General features: G+C 40.2%; 1 protein-coding gene across 1 annotated transcript; it reads left to right on the top strand.

Annotated features, from left to right (window-relative positions):
• The first annotated feature begins 73 nt into the window (after nt 1–73).
• Nucleotides 74–24,441, top strand: ST13 (ST13 Hsp70 interacting protein). The gene is made up of 12 exons (XM_065658311.1): nt 74–258; nt 6,073–6,130; nt 7,375–7,444; nt 7,558–7,628; nt 8,142–8,208; nt 8,781–8,865; nt 10,905–11,015; nt 12,383–12,485; nt 16,958–17,074; nt 17,786–17,849; nt 19,013–19,095; nt 22,661–24,441. The coding sequence occupies exons 1-12, from the start codon at nt 149–151 to the stop codon at nt 22,787–22,789; spliced, it is 1,068 nt and encodes a 355-aa protein (XP_065514383.1). The 5' UTR covers nt 74–148; the 3' UTR covers nt 22,790–24,441.
• The last annotated feature ends 722 nt before the right edge of the window (nt 24,442–25,163 follow it).

The following is a 25,163-nucleotide window of genomic DNA, read 5'->3' as shown; positions in this document are numbered from 1 at the left end:
GGGCGGGGCCAGGCCTGTGGGTGGGCGGGGCCCGGCAGGAGGGGCGGGGCCTCGGGGTGGGCGGGGCGGGCTGGGAGCGTTGGCGGCGCCGCGCGGCGGTTGGGCAGGGGGGTGAGGGCGCTCGGGCCGTAACCGCCGCCTCCCCGCCATGGACGCGCGCAAGCTGAGCGAGCTGCGGGCCTTCGTCAGGCTCTGCAAGCAGAACCCGGGCCTGCTGCACACCGAGGAGCTGGCCTTCCTCCGCGAGTGGGTGGAGAGGTCGGTCACGGGCCGCGCCGCCGTTCAGGCGGCCGTGAGGGGGGGAGTGGAGGGGGGAGGGGGTGGGGGAGGGGTGGTCTCGCGCGGGACGCGGTGGGCGGCACGGCACGTGTCGGCGCGCGGCCCCGCTGCGTGGCCGAGAAGGGGCGGGGCGGGGAGCGCGGGTGTCGCCGCTGCGGGTCCAGTCCGGTCCGTTTCCCGGGGTCTTGGCCGGGGAGCGGCCCCGGTGCGATGACGCCTTCCCGCCATTGCTTTTCCCCCGCACGGCGTGGCGGAGTTACAGCTCGAGCCTTAAAAAAAAAAATTATTGTTTTGTTTGTGGGTCTTTTTTGTTGTTTTTTGTTTTGTTTTGTTTTTTTTTAACTCTGGCTCTTCCCGTTGCAAAAGCCTCCCCCCCGGCCATCTCTGTGGCTCAGCTTTCCAGGCTGGAGAGCCCCAGAGTTATACTTAAAACCGAGCTAATTCTCGCATTATGCAGCAGAGTTGGCTAGCCTGTCTTGAAAGGAGCCGAGTTTGCTGGGAGGTGAGTGGCGTTCGTTTACGTCCTGGTACCCAGAAGCATAAAATACCTGGCGGTTTTAACAAGTGGGATGGTTCCTGGCCAAAATGTATTTTTTTCCCTTGGACTTTCACGTATCAAGTAGTTGAAATCTTGCTTGCCTGTGAGGCTCTTCAAATGTGTGTTATTTACACTGCAGATAGTCCCTCTGTGCACGTGTGGCCTGTCGTGGCAGTTGTTTCTCAATATAAAGATATCGTTGGGTTCCACCCTGACCGCCCAAAACCACCAGGTTGGAAGGGGCGAGGTCCTTTGCTATCTGCAGGGAACCCACAGGACCCCTGTATTCAGCTAGGGTTCCTCTGGCTTTTAAAGCTACAACTCTCACTACTCTAAACGTCTCTGAGAAGTGAGGAAAGTCCTTGCAGATACACCTTGTATGAAAAAGGAAGTGAAAAGATTCTGTCAAGTGACAAACTGGGATTCATTTTACAAAATTTGCTGTAAATTTTACTCTGAAAGTATTTTAATTGTACTTTCCACTGTATAGGTCTTGTAATTAGCTGAAAAACTAGTGGGGCTTTGCATATATATGTAAGTATGGGTGTTTCACAGTATGTCGTATAATGAAAATGGCTAAATTGTTTTTTTATGATGATGTTTAAACTTTTTTATGCATCCGAATATAAGCGTGGTTGTAAAAACACTTCTATTAACTTCACTTATTTTTGCAGTACTGACAGTAGCTGCACGTATACCTAGGAAGGAAATGCCTGTGCATTTTGTCCTCCTGCAGGTCTTTAGTTGCTTTTGATACTGTGTAGAAGACTTCAGTGCCTCACCCTAGGTTACTGCCATTCTTCTGTTGTGTAATTTTGAAGGTGTGAACGGGATATTTTAGGATGGAGAGGAAAATCGCTGTCGTCTTTTGGCCAAAGAAAGCATTAGGGGCTGGAAGGGTGGTCATCTGATTTCTGACTTTCTCCATGTTAATGGCTCTAGCTTCCAGAATAATTTTGATAGCTTTTATTTGGTTAATAAAAGAGTGCTTGTCTGAGAAGTATAAAAATTAGGGTTTGAACTGTGACTTTTTTCCATGAAAAATCTTCACTGGATATCTTTATCTTGGAAGTTAAAAATATTTCAAAGTAGAAGCTCCTGTAGCTCTCTGAAGTTTTCTGGTTTTCTTCACATATTTGAGCTAAATATTTAGGTAAGTCATACATTTGGATACTGGGAGTAGTAGCCATATTACTTTTCATGTCAAACTGAAAGTCTGGTGAATTCTTCCCCTCTTCCCTTCCATATTTGTGCTGTTTGCAGTAGGACTATTAAGTGCATTTATAGGGTCTTCTCATTCTTTGGAAACTGCTTGAAATTTAGCATGGCCTGGCTCCAGGTGGAAATAAACCCAATGAGTCTAGCATCTCTGGCAGGTTTACTGGTATTACTCTGAAAGATAATAGGTGTAGTCACCAAAGTAATGTTGTGAGCGATTGCAGAATAATGATTAAATTATACTGAAATCCATCATTAAATTTTTCAACGAAAATTCTGTTGATTGATTATTTTTATCCTTATAGCTAATGATTTTAACTTAAATTATGCTAACTGCTCATAAAGCCAGAATGAGATGCTTTATTTCTGACTAGCTGTTCATATTGCATCGTGCAGTTATCTTCTAACCTTTTTTCTGTCTAGTTGTTGTATTTAATTTCTATGTGGGTGCTCTTTGTATAGAAAGCATACACTAGTGTATGACTGTGTTTGGAAAGTGTTTTGACATCCCTCTTAGTCATGCCTGGTTTTTCATAATTGCATTAAAAAACAAATATTTTGACTTGCAATGTTATGAAATGAGTCATCAAAGGGAACATGTTTCAAAAACCTGTAACTGAGGGAAGAAACAATACCAGTCCTTGAAATGAAAGCACAGAATCCCTAATTGATAAACAGGGCGTTTTGCCTTTTTTTGTTTTTGTTTTGCTCAGATTGATTTTGACCCTTTTGAATTTGTGATAATCTAGTTTCCATAATTTTGCTGTTAGTGATGAAAGTAGAAGTAGAAATATCAGTTGCAGTTCTTCTAGCAAGTCATAAAAAGCAGCACTTTTCACTGTGCTGAGTGGAAACATGGGGTCATTGTTGCAATGGAGTCCTGGCAGCTCTCAAAAGTTGTTAGTGAATTTGCACAACTGTTTTAGCACAAAGATTTAATTTAAAATCTTTCATGTGTGTGCGTGCACTATTTATACAGCTCAATACCTGCCTTTTCTTGCAAGAATGCCTCATATCTGTATATTGTTGAGGTTAAATACATTGCAAACTTTGCACACACTTGCTGTGTGTTTAATCATTGTAATCAAATACTGGTTTAGGGGGTGATTTTAGAGTAACTTGCCTTCGAGTTGTTCCGGGATTGTAACTCTTGATTCAATAGAGGATAACTTACAGTAAAAACATTTTCAAGGACTAGGAGTGAAACTGTTTAGCTTTGGAAGTTCATGAAATACTGTATTTTAAAATGTGTGTATATATATTAGTTCAACGTTTGTTATAGACTGTTCTAAGCTTGGATAGTTTTTGGGGGGTGTGTGAAGAGAACAGAGGCGACTGACCAAGTTGTTTCAGCCCCGAGATGATTCAAGGTGTCAGACGTAAAATCAGCTGATCTTGAGACCAGTAATTTGGAATTGCTCTAGAATTTGAAGCCTGTGGAGTTTTTTAGATTGAGCTGTTCTTAAATACATTATTGGAAGCTGGGAATGTTACTGACCTTTTTGAGTTAGGCGGTTTAGAGGGTTCTCAGTCTCTTTCTAGTAAACCAGGCTTTGAAAGAGTCTTACCATGTTTGTGTGTGTGGTTGGTTGGTTGTGTTGTTGTTGTTTTTTAATAAAGGGTTGCCCACAAGCATTGGATGGATCTTAACTTGTGAGCTTTGTGTTACCTTGGGTATTAGCTATTAGCACTACTAAAATGCTTCAGAATTTGTAGTTCCCTTTGTGCAGGAGAAGTTTTAAGACTCCCCTAGACACTCCCTGCAGTCCTAGAGAAAACTTTTATTTTTACAGACTGGTAGAGGATTATATGTCTTATTGTCAGCCTACGAGGGCAAAAATTTAGGAGGAATGGTTACTACATGTACTGTGGGTTTTTGTCTAGTTCTAGAATGATGAATAAGACAGTTGTTTAATCCTTGTGGTATAACATAGATTAAGCAATGTCAGCATTCCAGGGACACATCTAGATTTTTGCAGTAGCTTCGGAAGATGCCTTTTTTTCCAGAAGGTGTGATATTTTTTATTTAACAGTTTATCCTTGTAAACTAGAGGTCGTGTAATGCTGTTTGTTTGCCTTTTGCTGCAGGGCCTGGTGCCAGGACCTGTCAATCCTGCCACCTCCTCTTCCCTCTTTACCCTCTTTCTGCCAACTCATCCCTGTCCCTGTCCTATCCCCCCCATCCAGGTTTGTTTGGGGCCTGACTGTGAGATGGTGCTGGTGACAGGTGGTAGGAAAGAGGGAGAATGAGGCTGCAGCAGCTGGACTGAGGGAGCTGTAGGATCTCATCCTTCAGATAAAGTTTTATGTTGCACTAATTCCTGAAAGCAGATGTCCTGCACCCTGCCAATTCCTCCTTCCAGTTTGCCCACTGCCGCCTTCTCTCCTCTATATCACATCTAACCACTTGTATGGGACCCCAGGGAGCTGGTCAGGCCTGTTGCCTTGATAGAAAGGTTTTGTGTTGTTTTCCCCTTTGGAGTGCCTATGGCCAGAGCAATTTAAAACTATTAGTAGGTGAGAATGGAGGGCAGAGGATGGATGGGAATGGTAGTCCTTGTGGCAGCCTGCCATTAGGTATGATTAGATGTTGTATGAAACAGAAATAAGCCAATGCTTATTTCTGGCTGCTAACCAAAGTTGCTATAATGTAGAAGTTTATTCTATACTAAAGGAGTGCAGTCGATACAGAGGATGCTCCTTAACTGGTAGCTGAGGAAAGGCATGAATATTGCAATACATAAGAGAAAATGTTTTCTAGGCAACAATTTTTTGCTTGAGTGATAGAATGGTTTGGTTTGGAAGAGACCTTAAAGATCAGCCGGCAAGGACACCTTCCACTAGACCAGGTTGCTCAAAGCCTCATCCAGCCTCGTCTTGAACACTTCCAGGGATGGGGCATCCACAGCTTCTCTGGGCAGTCTGTTCCAGTGCCTTACCACGCTCATGTTGAAGAATTTCTTCCTTCTATCTAATCTAAATCTACCTTCATTCCATTTAAAACCTTCACCCCTTGTGCTATCACTATATGCCCTTGTAAAAAGTCCCTCTCCAGCTTGCTTGTAGGTCCCCTTTAGGAACTGGAAGGCTGCTACAAGATCTCCCTGGAGCCTTCTCTCCTCCAGGCTGAACAACCCCAACTCTCTCAGCTCGTCCTTACAGGAGAGGTGCTCCAGCCCTCTGATTGTCTTTGTGACCTTTGGACTTGTTCCAACATGTTCATGTCCTTCTTATGTTGGGGGTCCCAGAGCTGGAAGCAGTACTCCAGATGGAGTAGAAGGGAGAATCACCTCCCTTGACCTGCTGGCCACATTTCTTTTGATGCAGCCCAGGACACTGTTGGCTTTCTGGGTTGTGAGCGCACATTGCCGGCTCATGTTGAGCTTCTTATCAAGCAACACCCCCAAGTCCTTCTCTGCAGGGCTGCTCTAAATCCATTCTCCCCCCAGCCTGTATTTGTGCTTGGGATTGCTCTGACTCATGTGCAGGACATTACGCTTGGCCTTGCTAAATTTCATGAGGTTTGCACAGGCCCAGCTCTCAAGCCTGTCAAGGTCCCTCTGGATGACACCTCTTCACTCCAGTGTGTCAGTTGTACCGCACAACTTGGTGCTGTCATGTAAGCATTGTAGGCAGTCAGGGTTCTCTTAAGTTGTTTGATTTCTGTTCCAAAAATAATTCTATTTTTAGTAATACCTATAATAATAATATTTAGCTTTGACTTAAAACATATGTTTTAAAGAAAAAATCCATTTTAGCCAAGAAGGAAGCTTTTCTGTGTGAGGAAGGGTGATGTGCATGAGTACAAGTCCCAGTAGAGTTCTAGGTGAAAGAGCCAACAGCGACAGTGTGCTTTATGTTACACTGAGAAAAGCCTGCTGGGTGCATGCTTTTTATTTGCTGGTTTTACAGTGAATTCGATTATCGTGTTTTGTGTCACAACAGAATGCTGAGATGATTAGCAGGATTTGAATTGGTGAACATGCCGCTATTTTGATAATCTTACTGTTTTTTCTCTTCTCTAATTTGCCTAAAAGCATGGGAGGCAGAGTACCGCCTGCTCCAGCCAATGCCTCCACACAGGAAACAAGTAAGGTGAGATATAAAGAATTTGTCATTGAAAACTAACATTTGGACTCTCTGCAAAAATTACTGAGCAGGAGAGGGGAAAAAACTGGTGTCAGTTTTCACTCAAATAGGGTAGGCAAATATGCCAGGGTGGGTGAGTGTGGCAGTGCAGTCTGAAGCCTGCCCATTGTATGACATACTTGAATTGTTTCAGATGGCTTCCTAGTTTGTTTCAAGTGTTAATCACGCTCCATTTCGCTAATCCTGAATGCCTGATGTTCTGTGTGATGCAAATGCCAAATGAAGTCTTGATTTTTTTTTTTTTATGTCCTCACTGTTTATATATCTCTTCTGTAGTCATTAGCGGATTAAATTTTAATCTTTGCATGAGAATAAATATTAGTGAGTGTAATAGGTAATGAATTGAACAGTTGAACTATCAGCTTTTTAAGGCAGTATTGTGGAAGAGTTTTTTGTTCACTTTTGTTTGTTTTAAGGGAGATAATAAATTTGGCTTGTAGATATTCATAGCAGGATTTTCCCAAACTTGAAATTATTTTCGAAAAAGTTGTTTATTTTTGTTTTTTTAAATAAGACAGTGGATGCTCTAATTACTGGCCAGTCAGAACTATATGGAGGGATTGTGTAGTGATATGTAGTGGGTATAGTCTGTGACACAGAATATCAAGACAAGCAGGTTATGTCTGTGATAAAACAGGTTATGCTAAGTTAGGGGATTCAGAGGAAATCAGTAATGTAGTTAGAATTTGAGAGGAAAACATTTGACAAAACAGTCTAACTGTGTATAAGTGGCAAAGATCTCTGACCCTGGCAAATGGAAACAGTATTTTAATCGTTGACACCAGTTTATTGTTCACTGCTAAAGGACCTTAGCTTAATAGTATTAGATAGAATTTTTGATCCAGAGGATGTGTGAGGGAAGGGAGGAAGATTGGAAGGTTGGTTAGTATTCATTGCGAAACTGGTTCTGAATTGGGTATTATCTGGATTATTTGGCTTTGATTATTGAATTACACAATTTGAAGGACAGGTTTTACCAAGAGTAGAAGTTCATGAGTCAAAATTTGGCCTCCGAATTATTTGCATGCGTGATAGGCTTAATGTGAGAGGAGAAATAAGAAAAACTGTTTAGCCGTAGAGCTATTTGATGCTTTGAAGATTAATTCTTGATTTTCTGATACTATTTATTAGGGTGGGGCTAGAATATCTGTCAGAAATAATGTATGCTTATAAATACACTTCTTTTTCAGGGCAAAGCAGAGGAACAACCAGAGGAGCCAGTTAAATCACCTGAACCAGAAAGTGAAGAGAGTGACCTAGGTGTGGAAAATAGATGACTTTATCACATTTAATCAGTTTGAACATGATTCTGGAAATCTTCTCTCTGTTTGTAAATGGAGCTTGATCTTGTGTTTTGGGTTTTTTTCCCCCAGAAATTGACAATGAGGGAGTGATTGAACCAGACAATGATGACCCTCAAGAAATGGGAGATGAAAATGTGGAGGTAAGCACAATATTTTCAATGTCTGTGGCAGTAGGGAAGCTAGGGAGAGGTTTTGAGTTTAGTCAAGGATAGCAACTGAGGAGGGGATGAGTATTATATTAGCGAGGTAGCCAGCTGTTGCTGTGGCTCTTTTTCTCCTAAATAGAAAACTTACTGGCTTAAAACCACAGTCTTTTCTTATTCAAGTTAAGAGTCCATCAAAAAGTTCAATGAGGAAAATAAGGTCAGAAAACACATAAAAAATTATCAAAACACCCATGAGAACTAGATACGTAGAAATATGCCATTATTCAATTTATCTTTCGAACATTTTTAGCTAAAAATAATGGTGGCTAATGTCTCCAAGCTGAAAGCATTTTTTTTAACTGTGATTTTAATGCAAATTAAAAAGAAGATTTTGGAATCGGAAAACTGGAGTTCCCTTCTCTGGCACTGTTTTAGTGTGGTAATTCTGGCCTGGACTCTACAGCTTTTGAGTTTTGTGTGTGGTTTTAATTTTCTTTATTTCTTTAGGTAACTGAAGAGATGATGGATCAAGCTAATGAGAAGAAGATTGAAGCGATGAATGCTCTAAGCGAAGGTGATAAATTGCTTTTTGGTACATATTGAAGGATATTAGGTTTAGTTTTCCTTTTAAAAAAAAAAGTAAATATCTTGGACCATTGTGAATGTTTTCAAGGAAGAGAAAACCCACTTCTGTTGGATACCCTAAACTACCTAGAACATGAAAGCGTCTTCAAGTACTGTCTTCCCAATGTAGCTGTAGTTTTGGGCAGGGCAGGGAGAATGAGATACTGTGGCATCTTAATTAGAAATTGATGGTTATAGTACTTCCCTGCATATTACGATTAGTGTCTCTAGTGGTTTGTCTTAGTGCAGTGAGAAGCTGTGTAGTAAAGAAGTGACTTCCTATTTGATTGCATACAAAGTGAAATGTACAAATTTAATGGGGAAAAGTCTCTCCTCCTCTCCAGCATCAATTTTGGAGTTTGTACTTCAGTAACATAGCAAGAAGGAGAAATTGATCTTCCTTTGTTGATAATCTTCCATTTAAGAAGTGCCTAGGGACAGAACACCCTGTAAGGCAGGTTTGGCAATTTAGATGTAATTTCATTGCGTAATGATTGAAACTTTACTGCTACTTATATTTAGGTGAACTCCAGAAGGCTGTCGACTTGTTCACAGATGCTATCAAGCTGAATCCTTGTTTGGCCATCTTATATGCCAAGAGGGCAAGGTGAGTCACTATAAACTAGTGATCTATGTTTCTGCCTGTTCAGTTATTTTCCTGAAGGAACCTAAATATAATGGCAACTTGAGGATTTATGTAAACTTAAACCACATGAGGGAAAGAGAAAAGTACAATTCATGCATTTTCTCCTACATGGGGTTAACCAGATTTACTGAAGCAGCTATATAAAGAATCTTGATAATAGAGTAACAGAATTATGTTCCAAAATGCATTATGGTAATATGGCTTTTGGTATGTTGAGTTAGAATAATGCTAGATAACAAACACTTGTAAAATCTGAAGATTATTCTGGCGTTGAGATGGTGATTGAAATCATGTCCTGTTTAGAGGCAAAGTTAATTGTGGATCATGTGAATTCTCTCCCTGTTGTACCTACTCAATGAATTTGTTCACTGGAAAGCAGACTTGTTTTTGTTCAACAGTCTACATTTGAACAGGACACACTATTTCTCAACCCATTCAATACCCACCTTACTGCTAATTACATGTACCAGGCTGCAGATGACGCGTTGGGAGCGTTGCCAGATTTGAACTGTGATAGCCCTAACTTGATAATGCACAAACATATTTGTCTTCATCATTCTTGAGGAAGGCTGGTCAAGTATGGGCTGCAGAAGCTCCCACAGATTTTTTTTTTCCTTCTTTTACACAAAAAACCCCACTAACAATGAATGATATGATAGTTCAGTGAATCTTTTCCATAGCAAGGTATAATTCAAAGAAATGTTCCACTTCCGATGACTTATTTGTGATTAATTAGTGTCCTTTAACTGTTCCATTCTACTATACCTTAACTGGTACATGCCTTGCTATTTTTTCATCTCCATATCAAAGATTTTGCATGTACCACCACTTGTGCACCTTAATAAATTGTTGTTGTTGCCATCATAGTAGTATTTTTAAAGCCTCTTATAATGCCATATCATCTCAGGACTGGGATTAGAAATTAAAAACAAGCGTGTTAGGAAAAGTTTAAAAGTTACTTCAATTTGGTCTATTGTAGAAACAAGCAAACGATATATTAGGATATTGTAAAACCTGCAGTGTAACAGCAGTGCTGATGAAGTGCTGAGTAATCCATCTCTGGTAGACTTGGCTTTTGGTTCTGGGGGAGGCTGGTGTGTTTGGGAGGCTGGGGGGTTTTGTGCAGCCAGTAGCCCTGGAATGTCTCTCATTAGCAAGGCGTAGCTTTGAGACAGTTTCCTGGCACATTGTCCACCTCTTTGTTTCTAGAAGAGAAAGTGTGACTTTGTGCTTGCTTTATAACACACCTTAATGATGAAGTTAGTTACAGGCTGATAAATTGTTTTCAAGTAGATGTAAAAGGGCAGAGGTTCTGACTTTGAGTATCTTGAATACCAAATACTTTTTCAATTCAGGAATGGTGGGGTTTTTTGTGTGTCCTACAGAGATTTTTAATTTGAAATGCCTGACCCTCCTAAAGTACTGTCCTACTAGTTAATCTATTCTGCTCGTGCGTTGTAAAATGCGCAGTTATTTCACTTAACTGACAAGGGATTAGGGCTGCTTTCTGGATTTGAGCTTTTGTTTTGCCTCTTCTAATTTTGATGACTCATCTTCTTTTGTAGTACCTGATGATTCTAGCCATTCATCCTGTATGATAACTAGTGCTTTCTTTGTCTCACTGTTTTAAAGACTATATTAATACGGCATGCATAGTATTATTGTTGTTTTGTTCAAATTGCTGGTTGCCATTGGCTATAGATTCCAAACACCATGGAACTGAACAGTACTCTGCATTTCTGTATCCTTTCCTTGTGCACTAAAGTTGTTCTTGCTGGCAAGGCTAGAGTCTGAACAATGAATGCTTTTGTTTCTTGCTAATGGTTCACCTGCAGTGGTGGGGAACTAAATTTTGGTGACTTCATTATCACTATGAAATCTTTTTGCACTCAGCTCCTCAAATGTATTCTCTTACTAGCTTGCCTGTTAGTCATCCAAAATTACTTCCAGCTTAAGTTAGTAACTTGATATTTCAATACATACAATAAATGTTCCCGCAGTGTTTTTGTGAAACTACAGAAGCCAAATGCTGCCATTAGAGATTGTGACAGAGCCATCAAGATTAATCCTGATTCGGCACAGACCTACAAATGGAGAGGGAAAGCACATAGGTAATGAACTGTACCCATACTTGGTATTCTCTTTACTTACTTGGGGGAAACAGTTTTGTTTATTCATTCTCTCCTTCTCTGTGTCTCTGAACTGTCTGTCTGGTACCTGAGAGCAGTAGCCATGAGCCAAGAAAATTGTGCTGAGTGTATGGCTTACAGGAAAGAAAGGATGATGGTGATTTATTGATGGCAATTTATAATAATACTTCTGGTGTTTGCTTTTTTTTTTTTAACATCTTCTAATGGCTTACTGCTGTTCTAAATAACATTTGCTAAAGATTATAAGTTCTAGGACTGTGGGTTTTATTTGTTCGGAGGTCTTTTGTTTTCACTTAGTTATGTTTTTATTTACTAACTTACAATTCTTAAACATTTTTCTGCTGCCCTTATTCCATTAGATCCTAGAGCTCTTTACGTAGTAAATTAAACTACTTAATTATTAAGGGAACTGTTTGTCGCAATCGAAGAGTGGTATTAAGCGAGCAGCGTAGTTATTTGAAACAGCATTAGGCCGGTGTGCATCCCCCCCAAGTAAAGTTAAACTTTTTTTTAAATTACAATAAATCAACCAAAAACAAAGAAGGTGACACTTCTTACAGTCTGTATAAAAATAAAAGCAGTAAATTCTAATAGAACTTTTTTTTTTAAAAAAAGGCATTTTAAGCAATGTTCTGAAAGTAGTTTGTTAGTGTCTACAGTTTTAATAAATGACGTGGAGCCTAAGAGAAGACCTGGAGCATAGTTTGGATTAACACCTCTGCCTGTAAGCAGAAGTGCTTTGACCATTTAGGAATACCACCATTTGCTTAGATTTTTGATTATCAAGAATCTGTAGAAATGAATAGTTAAGAAGTTGACACAGTAGCTTGTATGATCTCTTCAACTAAGACATGGGGTATCCAGTTAGATAGGATGTTTGAGTGCTGAGTAAAGAGGGTCTGCTTAAACTTGAGGTAGTAGTGGCGTAGACTTGTACAGAACACTGAACGTGTAGTTTTACACAGACTGTGTGTCTAGTGGTGCAGAGCATTTTTATTAGCGTGCTTCATGTGTTTAGGTAGGGTTCCTTCTCTTTTAGACCCTTCCTATTTATAGCAAACAATGACACTAGCTGATTGAGGGTTTTTTGTCCCCTCATTGTTATATTAAGCAAACATTATTGGAGGGTATGAAGCAAACAAGTGTCCTTTAATGGCATAGTAGTGTTCAGGTTACAGAAAACACCATGATTATTAGACTTTAAACTTCTCTAAGTCTGTATAACTGCAGGTAAAAATATTGAATGCCACATGGTTGTAAATATTTTAAAGAACTATCAGACTTCAGTTTGCTTTTGCCTCTGAATGTTGATGTTTTCTGAATTCCAGACTTCTGGGTCACTGGGAGGAGGCTGCTCATGATCTTGCACTAGCTTGTAAACTGGATTATGATGAGGATGCCAGCGCCATGCTGAAGGAGGTGCAGCCAAGAGTAAGTGGGGAGGCGTGATGGAGGTCCCCCCTCTGTTTGTTTGAGTGACATTGCTTGCTGCTTTCAGGTTCTTCCAATATGCATTGTCTTGTGGGAATGTGTTCCTGTGTCATCTGACACTTCAGACTGAGTTTATAAATACTTGTGTCTTCAATCACAGCTGTTTATGGCTGTGTGTAGAGGAATTGAGTCTCTGGGTGTTGTGGTTTAAACCCAGCTAGCAATCTAAACCAAGACAGCCGCTTGCTTATTCCCCCCACTTCCCCAAATAGGGGAGAGAATCAAAAGGGAAGGGAGAAACTCATGGACTGAGATAAAAACAGTTTAATAAAATAACAAAATGATGCTAATATACTACTATTAATATATGTAAAATGGAGATAGAATATAAAATAAAAGATACTCAAAGCAATTCCTCACAAACTCAGTCTGCACCGAGTAGCCAGTCCTGGGAACAGAGCACCCTGGTCCTGAACAGCCAGTCCCCAGGGAAGAGGGAAAAAGGCAGACCCAGAGCCCACTGTGAAATGGCAGAATGGCAAAAGGCTGAACTAAAGAAACTCCTGAACAGAACTCATCTGCAACAGAGCAGAACCAGAATGGGTCTCCTGAGCCGGAAAACCCAACTCTCATGAAGCATGACACCAATGGCAAGGGATTTTCTCACTGATCAGCCTGGATGTCAATCAAGCTCTGTCCCTTCCATGCCCCTCTTCCAAGCTACCTCACACCTGTAGGTAGAAAGCCCAGAAAGATCTTGCCTCCCAGGCAACAACTAAAATGACAGTAAATTCTTACAATCTCTTTGTTCCAACTCAAAAACACTGGAAAGTTACTTGAAGAAAAACATTAATTCTGTTGCAGGGTGTTATCTTGTTCTCAAACTAAATCCAAGGAATGGCCATGCTAGCTACAAAAAAGAGAAGTTTTTAACTTCATGAAGAAAATTAACTCTGTTTCAGAGAAACCAGCACACTAGGGTTGGGTGTGTAACTGAACTATGAAATAGTATGTTCCTTTATAAAATCTTAACAATCTGAAGCAGTTGAAGTTTGCCAGGCATTTTAGAATCCAGGCTAAAAACATTCAAAAGAGCAAGAGAACACTGATAATGGATTTTTTTCTTTCCAAAGATGTTTATGAATTGATCAGAGCTTCATCTTAAACATGTTTTACAAAGGAAGCACTTTTCTGTGATTTGTACTTTCATTAGTCTGCCCCATGAGGGCAGCATAATCTCTGTAAGCCCGGTTTTCAGCGTTGACCCTGGCGTTCTTCCAGGGCAGAACTTTAGTGTAACAAGTGTAAGACTGTTGATAGCAGACTTTCTTTTTCATCTGTTCTGCATATTCCTTTCAAGTGGTTGACAGATCACAGGTTGCAGCTGTTGTATTGGATTTACACTGCAAAGTTTGGGGGAGGTAGAGACAGCAGGGCTGGCCTCTTCTAAGAAGAGACGTGGGGCTGACCTGATGTTAGATGGAACCAGTTCCAGCTGCCTCCAAACCAGGCTCACCACTGGTGAAAGCTGAGCTGGTCAGCGATGCTGGTGCTGCTTCTGTGATAACGTATTCGAGAAAGGGTTAAAAAATGCAGCTCAACATCTGTGAGAGGGAAGTAAAGAAATGCGACAGAAGCAACCCTGCAGACACCAAGATGAGTGAAGAAAGGAAGGGGAGGAGGTGTGCTAGGCATGGGAGCAAAGATTCCTCTGCAGCTCGTGGAGAAGACCATGGTGAGGCCAGCTGTCACCCTTGAGCCTGTGGAGGTCCATGATACCCACCCTGCAGCCCATGGAGGACCCTACACCAGAGCAAGTGGAGATGCCCTGAAGGAAGATGCAGCCCGTGGAGAATCCACACTGGAGCAGGCTCCTGGCAGAAACTGCAGCCCACGGAGAGAAGCCCATGCAGAACCTGGTTTTCTGGCAGGAGCTGCAGCCCACAGGGAACCTACACTGGAACAGTCTGTTGCTTAAGCATCTCCCTTATGAGGAAAGGCTGAGGGAGCTGGGTCTCTTTAGCTTGGAGAAGAGGAGACTGAGGGGTGACCTCATTAATGTTTATAAATATATAAAGGGTGGGTGTCACGAGGATGGAGCTAGGCTCTTCTCGGTGACAACCAACAGTAAGACAAGGGGTAATGGGTCCAAGCTGGAACACAAGAGGTTCCACTTAAATGTGAGAAGAAACTTCTTCTCAGTGAGGGTGACAGAACACTGGAACAGGCTGCCCAGGGGGGTTGTGGATTCTCCTTCTCTGGAGACATTCAAAACCCGCCTGGACGCCTTCCTGTGTAACCTCACCTAAGTTTTCCTGCTCTGGCAGGGGGATTGGACTAGATGATCTTTTGAGGTCCCTTCCAATCCCTAACATTCTGTGATTCTGTGATTCTGTGATTAAGGACTCTGCCCTGTGGGGAGGACCCATGTTGGAGCAGTTTGTGAAGGACTGTCCTATGGGGGGGATCCCATAGTGGAGCAGGAAAAAAGTGTGAGGAGGAAGGAGTGGCAGAGGTGCGGTGTTATGAACTGACCACAGACGCATGCCTCTGCGCTGCTCAGGGTGCAGAGAGGAGGTGGAAGAGTGGGGAACAAAGGAGTGAAGTGAAGCTTTAGGAAGAAGGGGGCTAGAGGGAAGACGCTTTTAGTTATGTGTCTGTTTCTCATCATCCTACTGTATTTTTAATTGTCAATGAATTAATCTTCCCCATGTCGAGTTTGTCCATGATGGTAGTAGATGAGTGGTCTTCCTGTCTTTATGTCAAGCCGGGAGCTTCTCCACCTTATTTTCTCTCCCTGTCCTGTTGAGGAGGGGGAGTGAGAGTGGTTTAGTGAGCATCTGGCAGCCAGCCAAGGTTAACCTGCCATATGTGTAAACATTCTTGTGTCTAACAACTTCAGCTTTCAGTTTTCCTGTCATGTCTTTGTAGAAGACACTGTCTCCTGCAAAACAATAATGGCAACCATCTTATAACCTATTAGTTGTCCACGTTGGAGACTCTTGATCTGTGGTAAATGTAATTAGGTCTTAATCTTTCTCATAAGAAGTATACTTAATGCTCGGCTGAGGGGGAACCTTGTATTTCCCAGTTAATCTGCCCATGCACAGAAACAGCAGAGTGTATCTGTGATACATTGAGTTGTAGTTGGCAACTGTGGAAATCTGCATATGTAGCTCAAAGAAAAAGATGTATGATCTTTTAATGGGCGATTTTTTAATCTTTAATAAGGGAAGATGATTTGCTCACCTAATTTATTCACTTCCAGCTTTCCTAGCACTTTTTAGTTTGTAGCACTTTTAGCTGAAAGTCTGAGTCAAATTCTAAAAATGCTTAGTTCATTAAAAGAAAGAAAATCAAAGCTTTGGAAACTCTTTATGCTTCATTTAAAAAACAAATGAGAAAAAAAGCCCTCTCTCTTAATGAACTATTGAGTGGCCAGTACATCAGGTTCTGATAACACATACTGCATTCTGTATCAGTCAGTCCTGCTGCCTGCAGTGTGCTTTCTCTGGCAGATGTAGTTCGAGAATGATGTGGTGTGGAATGAACATCTCCTAGCTAAAATAACTTGTATTGAAACTTCACTACTTAAAATAATTTATTCACTTCTTAAAATAATTTCTTCACTTAAAGAGTATTCTGAAAGAATAGAAGTGTAGCCATTGTAGTAGTAGTTAGTATCTCTGTTCTTGAACCTTCATTTTTGCTATGTTTTTTAGCTATGTGGTGATGCAGGGTAACCATCATACAAAACTTGCGGAATTGTGAGCCATTTTTTGTAATGCTATCTAAGGGTATGTTCTGGTTTCAGGAAAGCAGTGCTACAGTTAGTTTTCTATTGTTATAATGAGCCTTGGGGAGTTAATTGCTAACTACTCTCTCTGCTGGGGCTATACATTTCATAGACTAGAGAAAAAGTTAATAATAGGAAGCAAACTTTTTCCTCACCAGCCCTTTCTTGGTTTGGTTCAGGAATTCTTTGGTCTGCTTATGTCTAGCTGTATATGCTGCAAAGGCATCTGGAACAGCAGTAACATTACCTAAAGTGTGTGTGTGCAGGGGGAATGATACTTCCCTGTTGTTGTGCTAGTGAAAATTCCCTTTTCTGGGGCAGTTGTTGGTTTTAGCCATGAAGAAATTAATGTTTCAGCATAAAAGCACAAAGGGATGTAGAATTATAATGTGTTTAGGTTCTAACTATGATACAAGTCCCAGAGCTCTATAGCAAAAAAGTAATGCTGGAGTTCTGGTGAATACAGCTAGGGCTGAGTAGACATGAATAACTGATTGCCGTAGAGAGGAATCGGCAAATGGCTCCTAAAACAAAGGGGGTTTCAGGATGTGGAGTCAAACCTTGATTTTTAAGAACTGGTAAAAGCAGATGGTTATGCTTACGTGTATACTGTATTGAAATACGTTGTGTGATGTGCTACAAATGTATACAAAATCTCGGTATTCCATTGTAACAGGCTCAGAAAATTGCAGAACATCGCCGAAAATATGAGCGGAAGCGTGAAGAAAAAGAAATCAAGGAAAGAATGGAAAGGGTGAAGAAGGCACGGGAGGAGCATGAGAAAGCACAAAGGGTGAATACTTAGGATTTAATATTTCTTAATGATTTGGAGAGTGTCGTAGTTATTTTGGTTAAAACAAATTGCAGAGAAGAATTACTTTAAGTCTTCAAATTTAAGTTTTAGGGAGTTGGTTTCTGTTTTGGTTACTTGACCAGTAATAAAATCTGGAGAAGAGTGCGTTGTACTGCGTCTGTTTTTATTGCTTATGACAAAAACAGGCCCTGGAATCTCTTACTAATCTTGTATTTCAAGAAGTCAGTTATTGTATGACTGTGCCAGAATAGTTTTCACTTAAAGTACTTATGTCTCCCAAAGTGGGAGGTTTTAAATTCAGGATAATATTTTGCTGCTTTTCCTAATTTCCTGACACAGTTTGCTTGCCTTTTCTTCATGCTTTATTTATATATTTTAATGTGTTGGGGGTGGGAGTTAGTTCTAAAAATGTAAGTTAAGGAGCTGAAACAAATCATACAGTTCATAGTCAGTAAAAACATATTCTGCAGGACTTCTCTGCAAAAACATACTAAAGTAAGAATAGAGTGCTGTTTCTTGTCAGTGGTTTTGTACATAGTGGAGTGCTTTGTTTATTGTGATAGTGTACCTGCCTGAAACAGTCTCAGCTGTGTTTTGGTTTTGTTTTTTTTTTTTTCTCCTAAAGTTGAGCAGTAGAAAACGGGCTGTAGTTCCATTGCTTTTTGTGGAATGATGTGCTTTCATCTGCAGGAGGAAGAAGCAAGACGACAGGCAGGAGGAGCTCAGTTTGGTGGTTTCCCAGGTGGCTTCCCAGGTATTTTATTTTTAAGCACCAATACTTGATGCAGACGTGATTGTTATTTCCATGTGGAGTATTATAACAACAGTTTTTATAGCATTTGTTCTCAAGACAGGGAAAAAAATATTTTATGAAGTTTAGAACTTGTCTACAAACAACTCTTTAAGCACTAGTGGGCAGAGGGATGGGATTCTTTTTCTTAGAGAATTGATGCTGGGTAGCAAATAGAGGGAAGACAGAAATCAGTAATGATGGATAACAGAATGATACAAATGTGGAATATTTGCTTAATAATATGTGCTGAAAAAGTAGTATAAAAATGTTTTCTAAATTACACAGGGTGCCTTGGAGCCATTCTGCTTAAGAACAATAGTTCTAAGTTGAAATTTTTGATTGAATATTAGGGAAATCTGTGCTGGTTGCAAGCTATTGTTGACCAGAATAGTTTCTCAAAGCAGGTAGTGCAGCTTACGTTATAGGAAAGCTGTCCTTGAACAGTTCCATGAAAATCAGACTTTCCATGTTATTTTGGGGTAAAGTAAATTGGGGAGAAACAAGAATAAGTACTAATGCTCTTGAAGATCAGGCTGGAGCATGCACACAGCCTACCTCAGCTACATCCCAATCAGCTTGTCAGGAGAACCAAAGAGAGACTGTATCTGCCCTGCTCAGCACCGCTGGGGTAGCTGCTGATTCAAAACCAGGACTTCAAGCATTTTGCTTCAGGGATTTAGTTTTTTCTTTGGTACAGTTTTTCCAAACCTAAATTTCTGCCAAATGTGGAATGTGCCTGGGACATACTAATACTGATCTGCTTTTGCTCCGAATTGTTCACTCCAGGCATTCAGATTCCTTGTGTTATTGAACTTGAGACTTGGCTGATTTAAGTTAACCAGAAAAATATCTGCATCTGTGTACAAGGTACTAGAACCTGACACTCATTACAAGCCTCCTATTCAATTTGGTTAAAAAAAGCATGGATGAAATAAGATGTAGGTCTTCACAGAAAGAGAAGGTAAAATGACCTTGCTTTCCATTCAGTGGTGCAGCTGTAGCCTTATGGAAGACAGGGCTTTAGAGATATGGCAAAGGAAGTATGTTGTGGTCTCTTAGTGAGCCTCCTTTATAGATGAATTAGGTGTTTTTCATCATGTATTCTTCTTGTCTCGGGTTTGCAGGTGGATTTCCTGGGGCTATGCCTGGAGGTATGCCAGGTCTCAATGAAATTCTCAGTGACCCAGAAGTCCTTGTGGCCATGCAGGTGAGTATTTGTTAAAATAAAAGCTAAACGTTCTGGACGAGAGAACAGTGCCTCTGAGCTAAGGGAAAGAAGAAAGATGTGAACTTCGGGATAGCAATGAGATGCTTGCTTATTTCTTTTGTGAAATTCTTTCCTTGCATATGTGGCACCAGACTGTCTGGAATCAATGTTAGCTATTTTTCAAATTGATGGGAGCTTAATTAAAGGTGTCCCTCCCCCCAGCTCTGTACTTGCCTACAATAGGAAAAACTATGTGCTGTATAGAGTTCATCTCTGTTGAGTCTCTTTAATGTTTATGGTTATTTTCCACCTGGTATAATTCAATTGCTCCTTTTTGAATGCACACACATTGTGGCGAGATAATTATACACAAACAAAAAATGATTGTTAATATTGCTGCAACACAATGCATTACAATAATATTGAGATGAGAATTGCCTTTCTATTTAGGGGATTAAGTGTTTGGTTTAGTTCTGCATCTGGTGTTTTCTAAATTCATCTTAAAGCTTACTTCCCCAGTAGGCTTGATTAATTGCTCAATTAATTAATTGCTCAGTGTCATGACTACTTTTACACAAGAAGAATATTCCAGCATATTAACTAGAACATATCCAACAACATCAATTCTAGGAGCAGATGGGCTAGGAAAAATCTGAGCTATATAGTTATATTTGCATAGTAATATAATCAAGTATAAAAGTGTTTTGTTACTTTCTCTGGATTGCTGTGGTTAAACTGCAGTTACGTCTTGTTCCCAGCTCATTGAACAGCTACGATCCCCAACTAAATAAAAGCATCACAAGGGGACCCTTACTTGGTGTGCCCTGAAACCACATAAAAGGCGTCACTTTGCATGCAAAAGTTCATGGGTTTCTGTAATGGTTTCTGGTGGTTTGGAACACACCTTTATGTAGGCTGCCACAGTCAGTAACGTTGACTTGCATCCAAACAAACAAAAAAAATCCTATGACTTGTATTCATTACCTGACTAATTTATACTGTAATAAAGGAGTTTAAAATTAGAGTTGCTGAAAACAGAGCTTTGAGGTGCAGCTAAACATTAAGCACTTGCCATGTGCCTTTAAGAAGACTCCATTGCATGCTGAGTATATGTACCCCAACATACAGTAGGACTCTGTTGCAAGAGTGTGTCGACAGTGTTTCCTGATAATGCAGACAGGCTTTAACATGTAGAACCTGTCAGCAAAGCCTTGTGTCTCTTGCTGACCTCTTTTGTACAAACTTTACATCTATATGTGATTTATTCAGCATTTCACCTATGTCTGCACTACCTTCTTTTCCTAAAGTGTCCAACTGACGATGTTCTGGACCTTTCTGAATCAACAGTGTAAACTCTAGGCTTAAAAGACAGTAGTTTGTACTGCTTGGCTTCTGTTCACTGCAGCTATGGAATACGTTGATAGATAATGGTAGTTCGCAGCTATTATGTAGGTTATCTGAGGTGTTACAAAAAAGTCTGCAGATACTGAAGCACCCAAGTCTCTCCCAAATTGTTAAGATACTACTTAAACTGACAGTACGTTGAGGCTTTTCATAGTGAGCACTTAACTGCTGAAATTGGAGTATCCCAAGAGAGTATAGACCTTCTCAATCTCTTTATACATAGTGTCTATCATCATCTTCCAGACTATTCTCAATGAGCTAACATTGAAATATGCCTGTTCCATTTAACATCTTGGTAAACCTTACGACTGTGTGTGCCTGAACATGAGCTAGATTAAACTGGTTATGCTGTCAACTGGATGTGGCTGCCTATGGACATGTTTATAGAGGTTATTGCCCATCACTGGCCTAAAGATAAGAATCTGTGCAAACTAGTATAAAAACATCTTTCTTTATAAAAAACTTTATTCTGATAATATTGATCATCAATGTGAAACCTTGGATGTGTTAAACGTTTTTATAAACACAGTCTAAGGTTGAAGGCTTCCAGGGAGTTGCACAAGTACAGAATAATTTACTTGCTATGAATTTATAGGACCATAAAACACATAGCATAGAATTGGATATTTAACATTCATTTAGGTGTGCTTTGACGCAAGCCAGTGACTAAGCTTACTCAGCTTTTTGTTCCAGATTCATATACAGGTGAAACCACCGATTTAACAACACAGCATGATCTGTATAGTCATATGCCCTGTTTTGAAATCAGAAATTCAAGAAGGTTGAAGTTGTGAAAGTCGTCTCTTTTTCTTTGTATAGGAATCCTGTAAAGTGGAGAAAATTTATCTAGTGTCTGTTTTCTGAACTTCAGCATCCTATTTTTCATAGACTTTGCAAATTCCCTTTATGTGAAGGAGATAAAAGAATTGTAAATGCTTCCAACAAAAGATAAGACTTGGCTCTTGGTTCCAAACGTGCATAAAACATGACTGAACTGTGTGGGTGATGTCAGTGGAGTCCACACCTCCAAATGCAATTTTGGATCAGACTTCTTAAACAGCCGTTGTCTGTGTCTGATGCTAGAATAGATGCATGGTGGTGGGATTGTAGCACAGACAGCTCTGAGGACACCAGTTGGTTTTTGCTGGTTTCCAAAGAATACATCTGCAGTAGCAATGGGCTAGAAGTCTAAGGAAGATTGTATCTTTCAGTGAGACTACTTAAATGTGCTAGAAAGAATGGCAAATGAAATTACAGCTGATGCAGATTATTTGTATTGGACATAATACACTGCTTGCACTTTAGCTGGATTAAAGAAAACTTGAATCTTTGTAGATGTTGCTTATAATGGAAACATTTTTCCAGGCTGAGATGTAAAATCAGTCTACAGAAATTTATTAAAGGGCACTGTTGAAAACATGCACATGTAAAATGAGTAAAACCAGTTCTAGTTTAACAGCGGCCAAAGATGTACTAGAACTAAGCAAAAAAGTGCTAATGCTTCTCATACTAAATAGAGAAGATTAAGTTGGTATCCTTTTGACTACTGACTTTAATGTATATGTGAATGCATTTATTCACTGCAGCACAGTAGTGTGATGAGAGAGAACAAGATTCTCTTTGTTGTGATTTCTCAGAGGAGGTAGGGAATGACTGAGAACTAGATGCATTTTTTAAACCCAAACATTGCCACATCATCTGCTCACAGTCCAGCACATTAAAGTTTCTGCTGTAGAAGGAACAGAGGTGAAAGGGTTGAGTAGCAGCTATTGCTCTAAGGAGGGATATCCTATCGTCCATGCTGTACGCACACAGCTCCTGCTTCCTCCAAAATGCATTTGAAGATGCCTGAATAGAAATAATCCAGTGGGGTGGCTGCATTTGGCTCCTGTTTTGGGGAAAAAGAGCTGTTATTGCCCTTCTCACACATTGCACTATTACTGTAACAGCTTCGGTAATGACTCTGGTGTTCACTGATGCAGCATTTACAGCAGGCACTGTATCATTGGGTTCTTTTTAGAGACCTCTTGCCCAAAACTCTGATTTAGTCTTGTCATGTTAAAAGCTGAGCAAGACTGGGTTTGTGTTGGAACTATATAACCACTAACTTTTGTACACTTGCTTTATAAATGCCTTAATATTTTTGCCTTTTGTCCTGCAGGATCCAGAAATTATGGCCGCGTTCCAAGATATTCTCCAGAATCCTGCAAATATGTCCAAGTACCAGAACAAACCTGAGGTCATGAATCTCATCAGTAAATTGTCTGCCAAATTCGCCAGTAAACCATAAAATCCCTGGTTTCTAAAAATCATATCTGAATGGAGAGGATTGGATTTGGCTAACCAGTGTTGCAATAAAACAAACCATTGTACCTCTGATCTTCTGAAGAAGAGAAATGGAGTGTTCTAAGGACAACTGCTTTCTAGTCCCAAGCATTGACTTGGTTCAATGATTGGTTTATCACACTCAGATTATATTCAGATGACCTAGTTTCAACCATCTCTCCTTGTCCAAGAGTTGCAACCTTCTATTATAAGTATTACAGTTTCCTTTGAATGAATGCTCCTGTAAGAAATTATAATATTCCAGGAGTGTAAGATAAAAACCTGCTGTTGTTTTGTTTTGTGTTTGGTTTTTTTTTTAATTACTCTCAGTGAGCAAAGGGGAAGGAACTTTAACAGTTGAAGTCTGTCTTAATCCCCTTAGGACAGAAAAGTTGGCCTAGTCACAAATAGCAAAGGTGGGACAAGTCTGAAGAATTAACTGGATAAAGGAATTATCTGCTGCAAATACAAGTCCTTATTTTCTTTTTAAATGGATGACTGACTTTATATAGCTATTAAAATTATCAGTGCAACCATGCTAGCTAGTTACACACTGGAAGTTCTGCAAATAATGTAATATTTTTATTACCACAACTGTGCAGCAAAGGTGTAATCCTATCCTTTGCACAACCTGGCATGAAGTATTCATTGTAGAGGCCACAGAAGTTTTGTTACTTGCTCAATACTTGTCCAGCACCTTTACGTAACATTTTATTTATCACTCTGGGTATGGGAGAGCAGCTTTACTGTCTGTGCTTGTGCTCTTGTCCTTTCCCAGTTGGCAGGTCCTCAGCTGGTTGCACTCGCCCTTCCTTGGGGCCATGCTTACCAGGTTTCATCTATTTGGAAATGTTAGGGAAGGAATCCTGTTCCCATCACTACCTCTGTCCCACTGAAATGCAAGCCATCCAGAACATGTAAATGCAGAGTTACAAATCGGTGAAGAGGAGAATACCCAAAAAAATTGCAGCTCTGGGTTCTGAATCGGTTTGAGTCCTTACATGGTTATTGATTAAAATTTCTTGGCCAAAGTCCCGCTGTCTGTTTAGAGGTGATGACTCTTCCTTCACTGCATACTGTAGTCTTCCACCTATTCTTGTATCCTTTTCTTTAAAAAAAAAAAACAAAAACTGTTGTGGTTTCGTACTTCCATGGTTTTGAGGCTTGTGATACGGAGGAAAAGGTAAAGTAATTGGAGCAGACAGAACATACTTCTAACACTTGCAGATTAACAGCATGGGTATTCTTGAAGCAGTCTCTGTGCTGATGATGTTCAGTTGATTTGTCTGCCAATAAAGACAGTTGTTGCTTCTGTTTGTCTTAGCTAAAACACCTTTCTGTGGAAAAATTACCATAGTTACCTTTTCACCACTTGAGTCTCAACATTTGTGTTCCTCTTTTCTAATTCTGTATCTTAAGCCATAACTGATGTTACCATTTTTAAATATATTTGGATTGGTGTAGGAACTCAAGAACAGTTCCAAAAAATAAATCCCCAAATGCTTTTTCTCATACTAATGACCCTGCAGAATGAAATGTGAATCTTTTTGCTTAAGAAATATAGTTCCAAATACTTCTCTCAGCCTTTAAAAATAAAGTATGGTTTTGAAAAATAAAGCTTCCCGAGTTTGTGTAACTTTCTGATAAAACCTATTTTGTTTAAATTTAATCTGAAAGTGCTTCAGTTAAGCTCTATATATAACTTGCGATTTAAATTGGAACTAAGCGCTTAAGGGTTTGTCTTCATGACCAAATTAACTCAAGTTACTGAGCATTGCAGGGTGCCTGGCTTTTGGTCATACTCTTGAGAGGAGGTACTTGAATTAGATAACCCCTGAGGACAGGCTGAAACTCGACTTCTTCATTCAGCCTGGCGCATATGTGCGGCGCTTGAGTTAGAGTATCTTGAACAGATTTACTTCCTGCAGTTTCCTGTTACTCCATCCTAGCTGTTTGTGTCTACCTACCCGTGTTTAGTCAAAAGTAGGAAGCTTCCCCTAGCTAGTGGAATGGTTGTGTCTGTGTCCTGCCTGCTTGCTTACACATCAGATGCCCTTATTCAGAGCTGATTGACTCAAGAAAAACGGTTAGCATTAGCAATCAAGCTGAATTCTTGTCATCCTTTGGGAATGTACATCCCATGACTCTCTTGGTGTGGGGTTTTTTTTGTTTTAATGTTGTCCACTGGGTTAACTGAGGACATGTCTGGACCTATCAGTTCCCTAAGCTGGCATGTGGACATCCAAGCAGCTAAACTGGTTTGAACAGAAGTGCAAGTGCAAAAAGTTAACTGCCCAGGAGATGAGCAAAGATTGCGAGTTCCAAATGTGAGATACAAG

The sequence above is a fragment of the Caloenas nicobarica genome, chromosome 1 (assembly GCF_036013445.1).
Source record: "Caloenas nicobarica isolate bCalNic1 chromosome 1, bCalNic1.hap1, whole genome shotgun sequence".
Classification (NCBI taxonomy): domain Eukaryota; kingdom Metazoa; phylum Chordata; class Aves; order Columbiformes; family Columbidae; genus Caloenas; species Caloenas nicobarica.
Note: the sequence above shows the minus strand (reverse complement) of the source record. Positions and strands in the feature narration are given on the sequence as shown.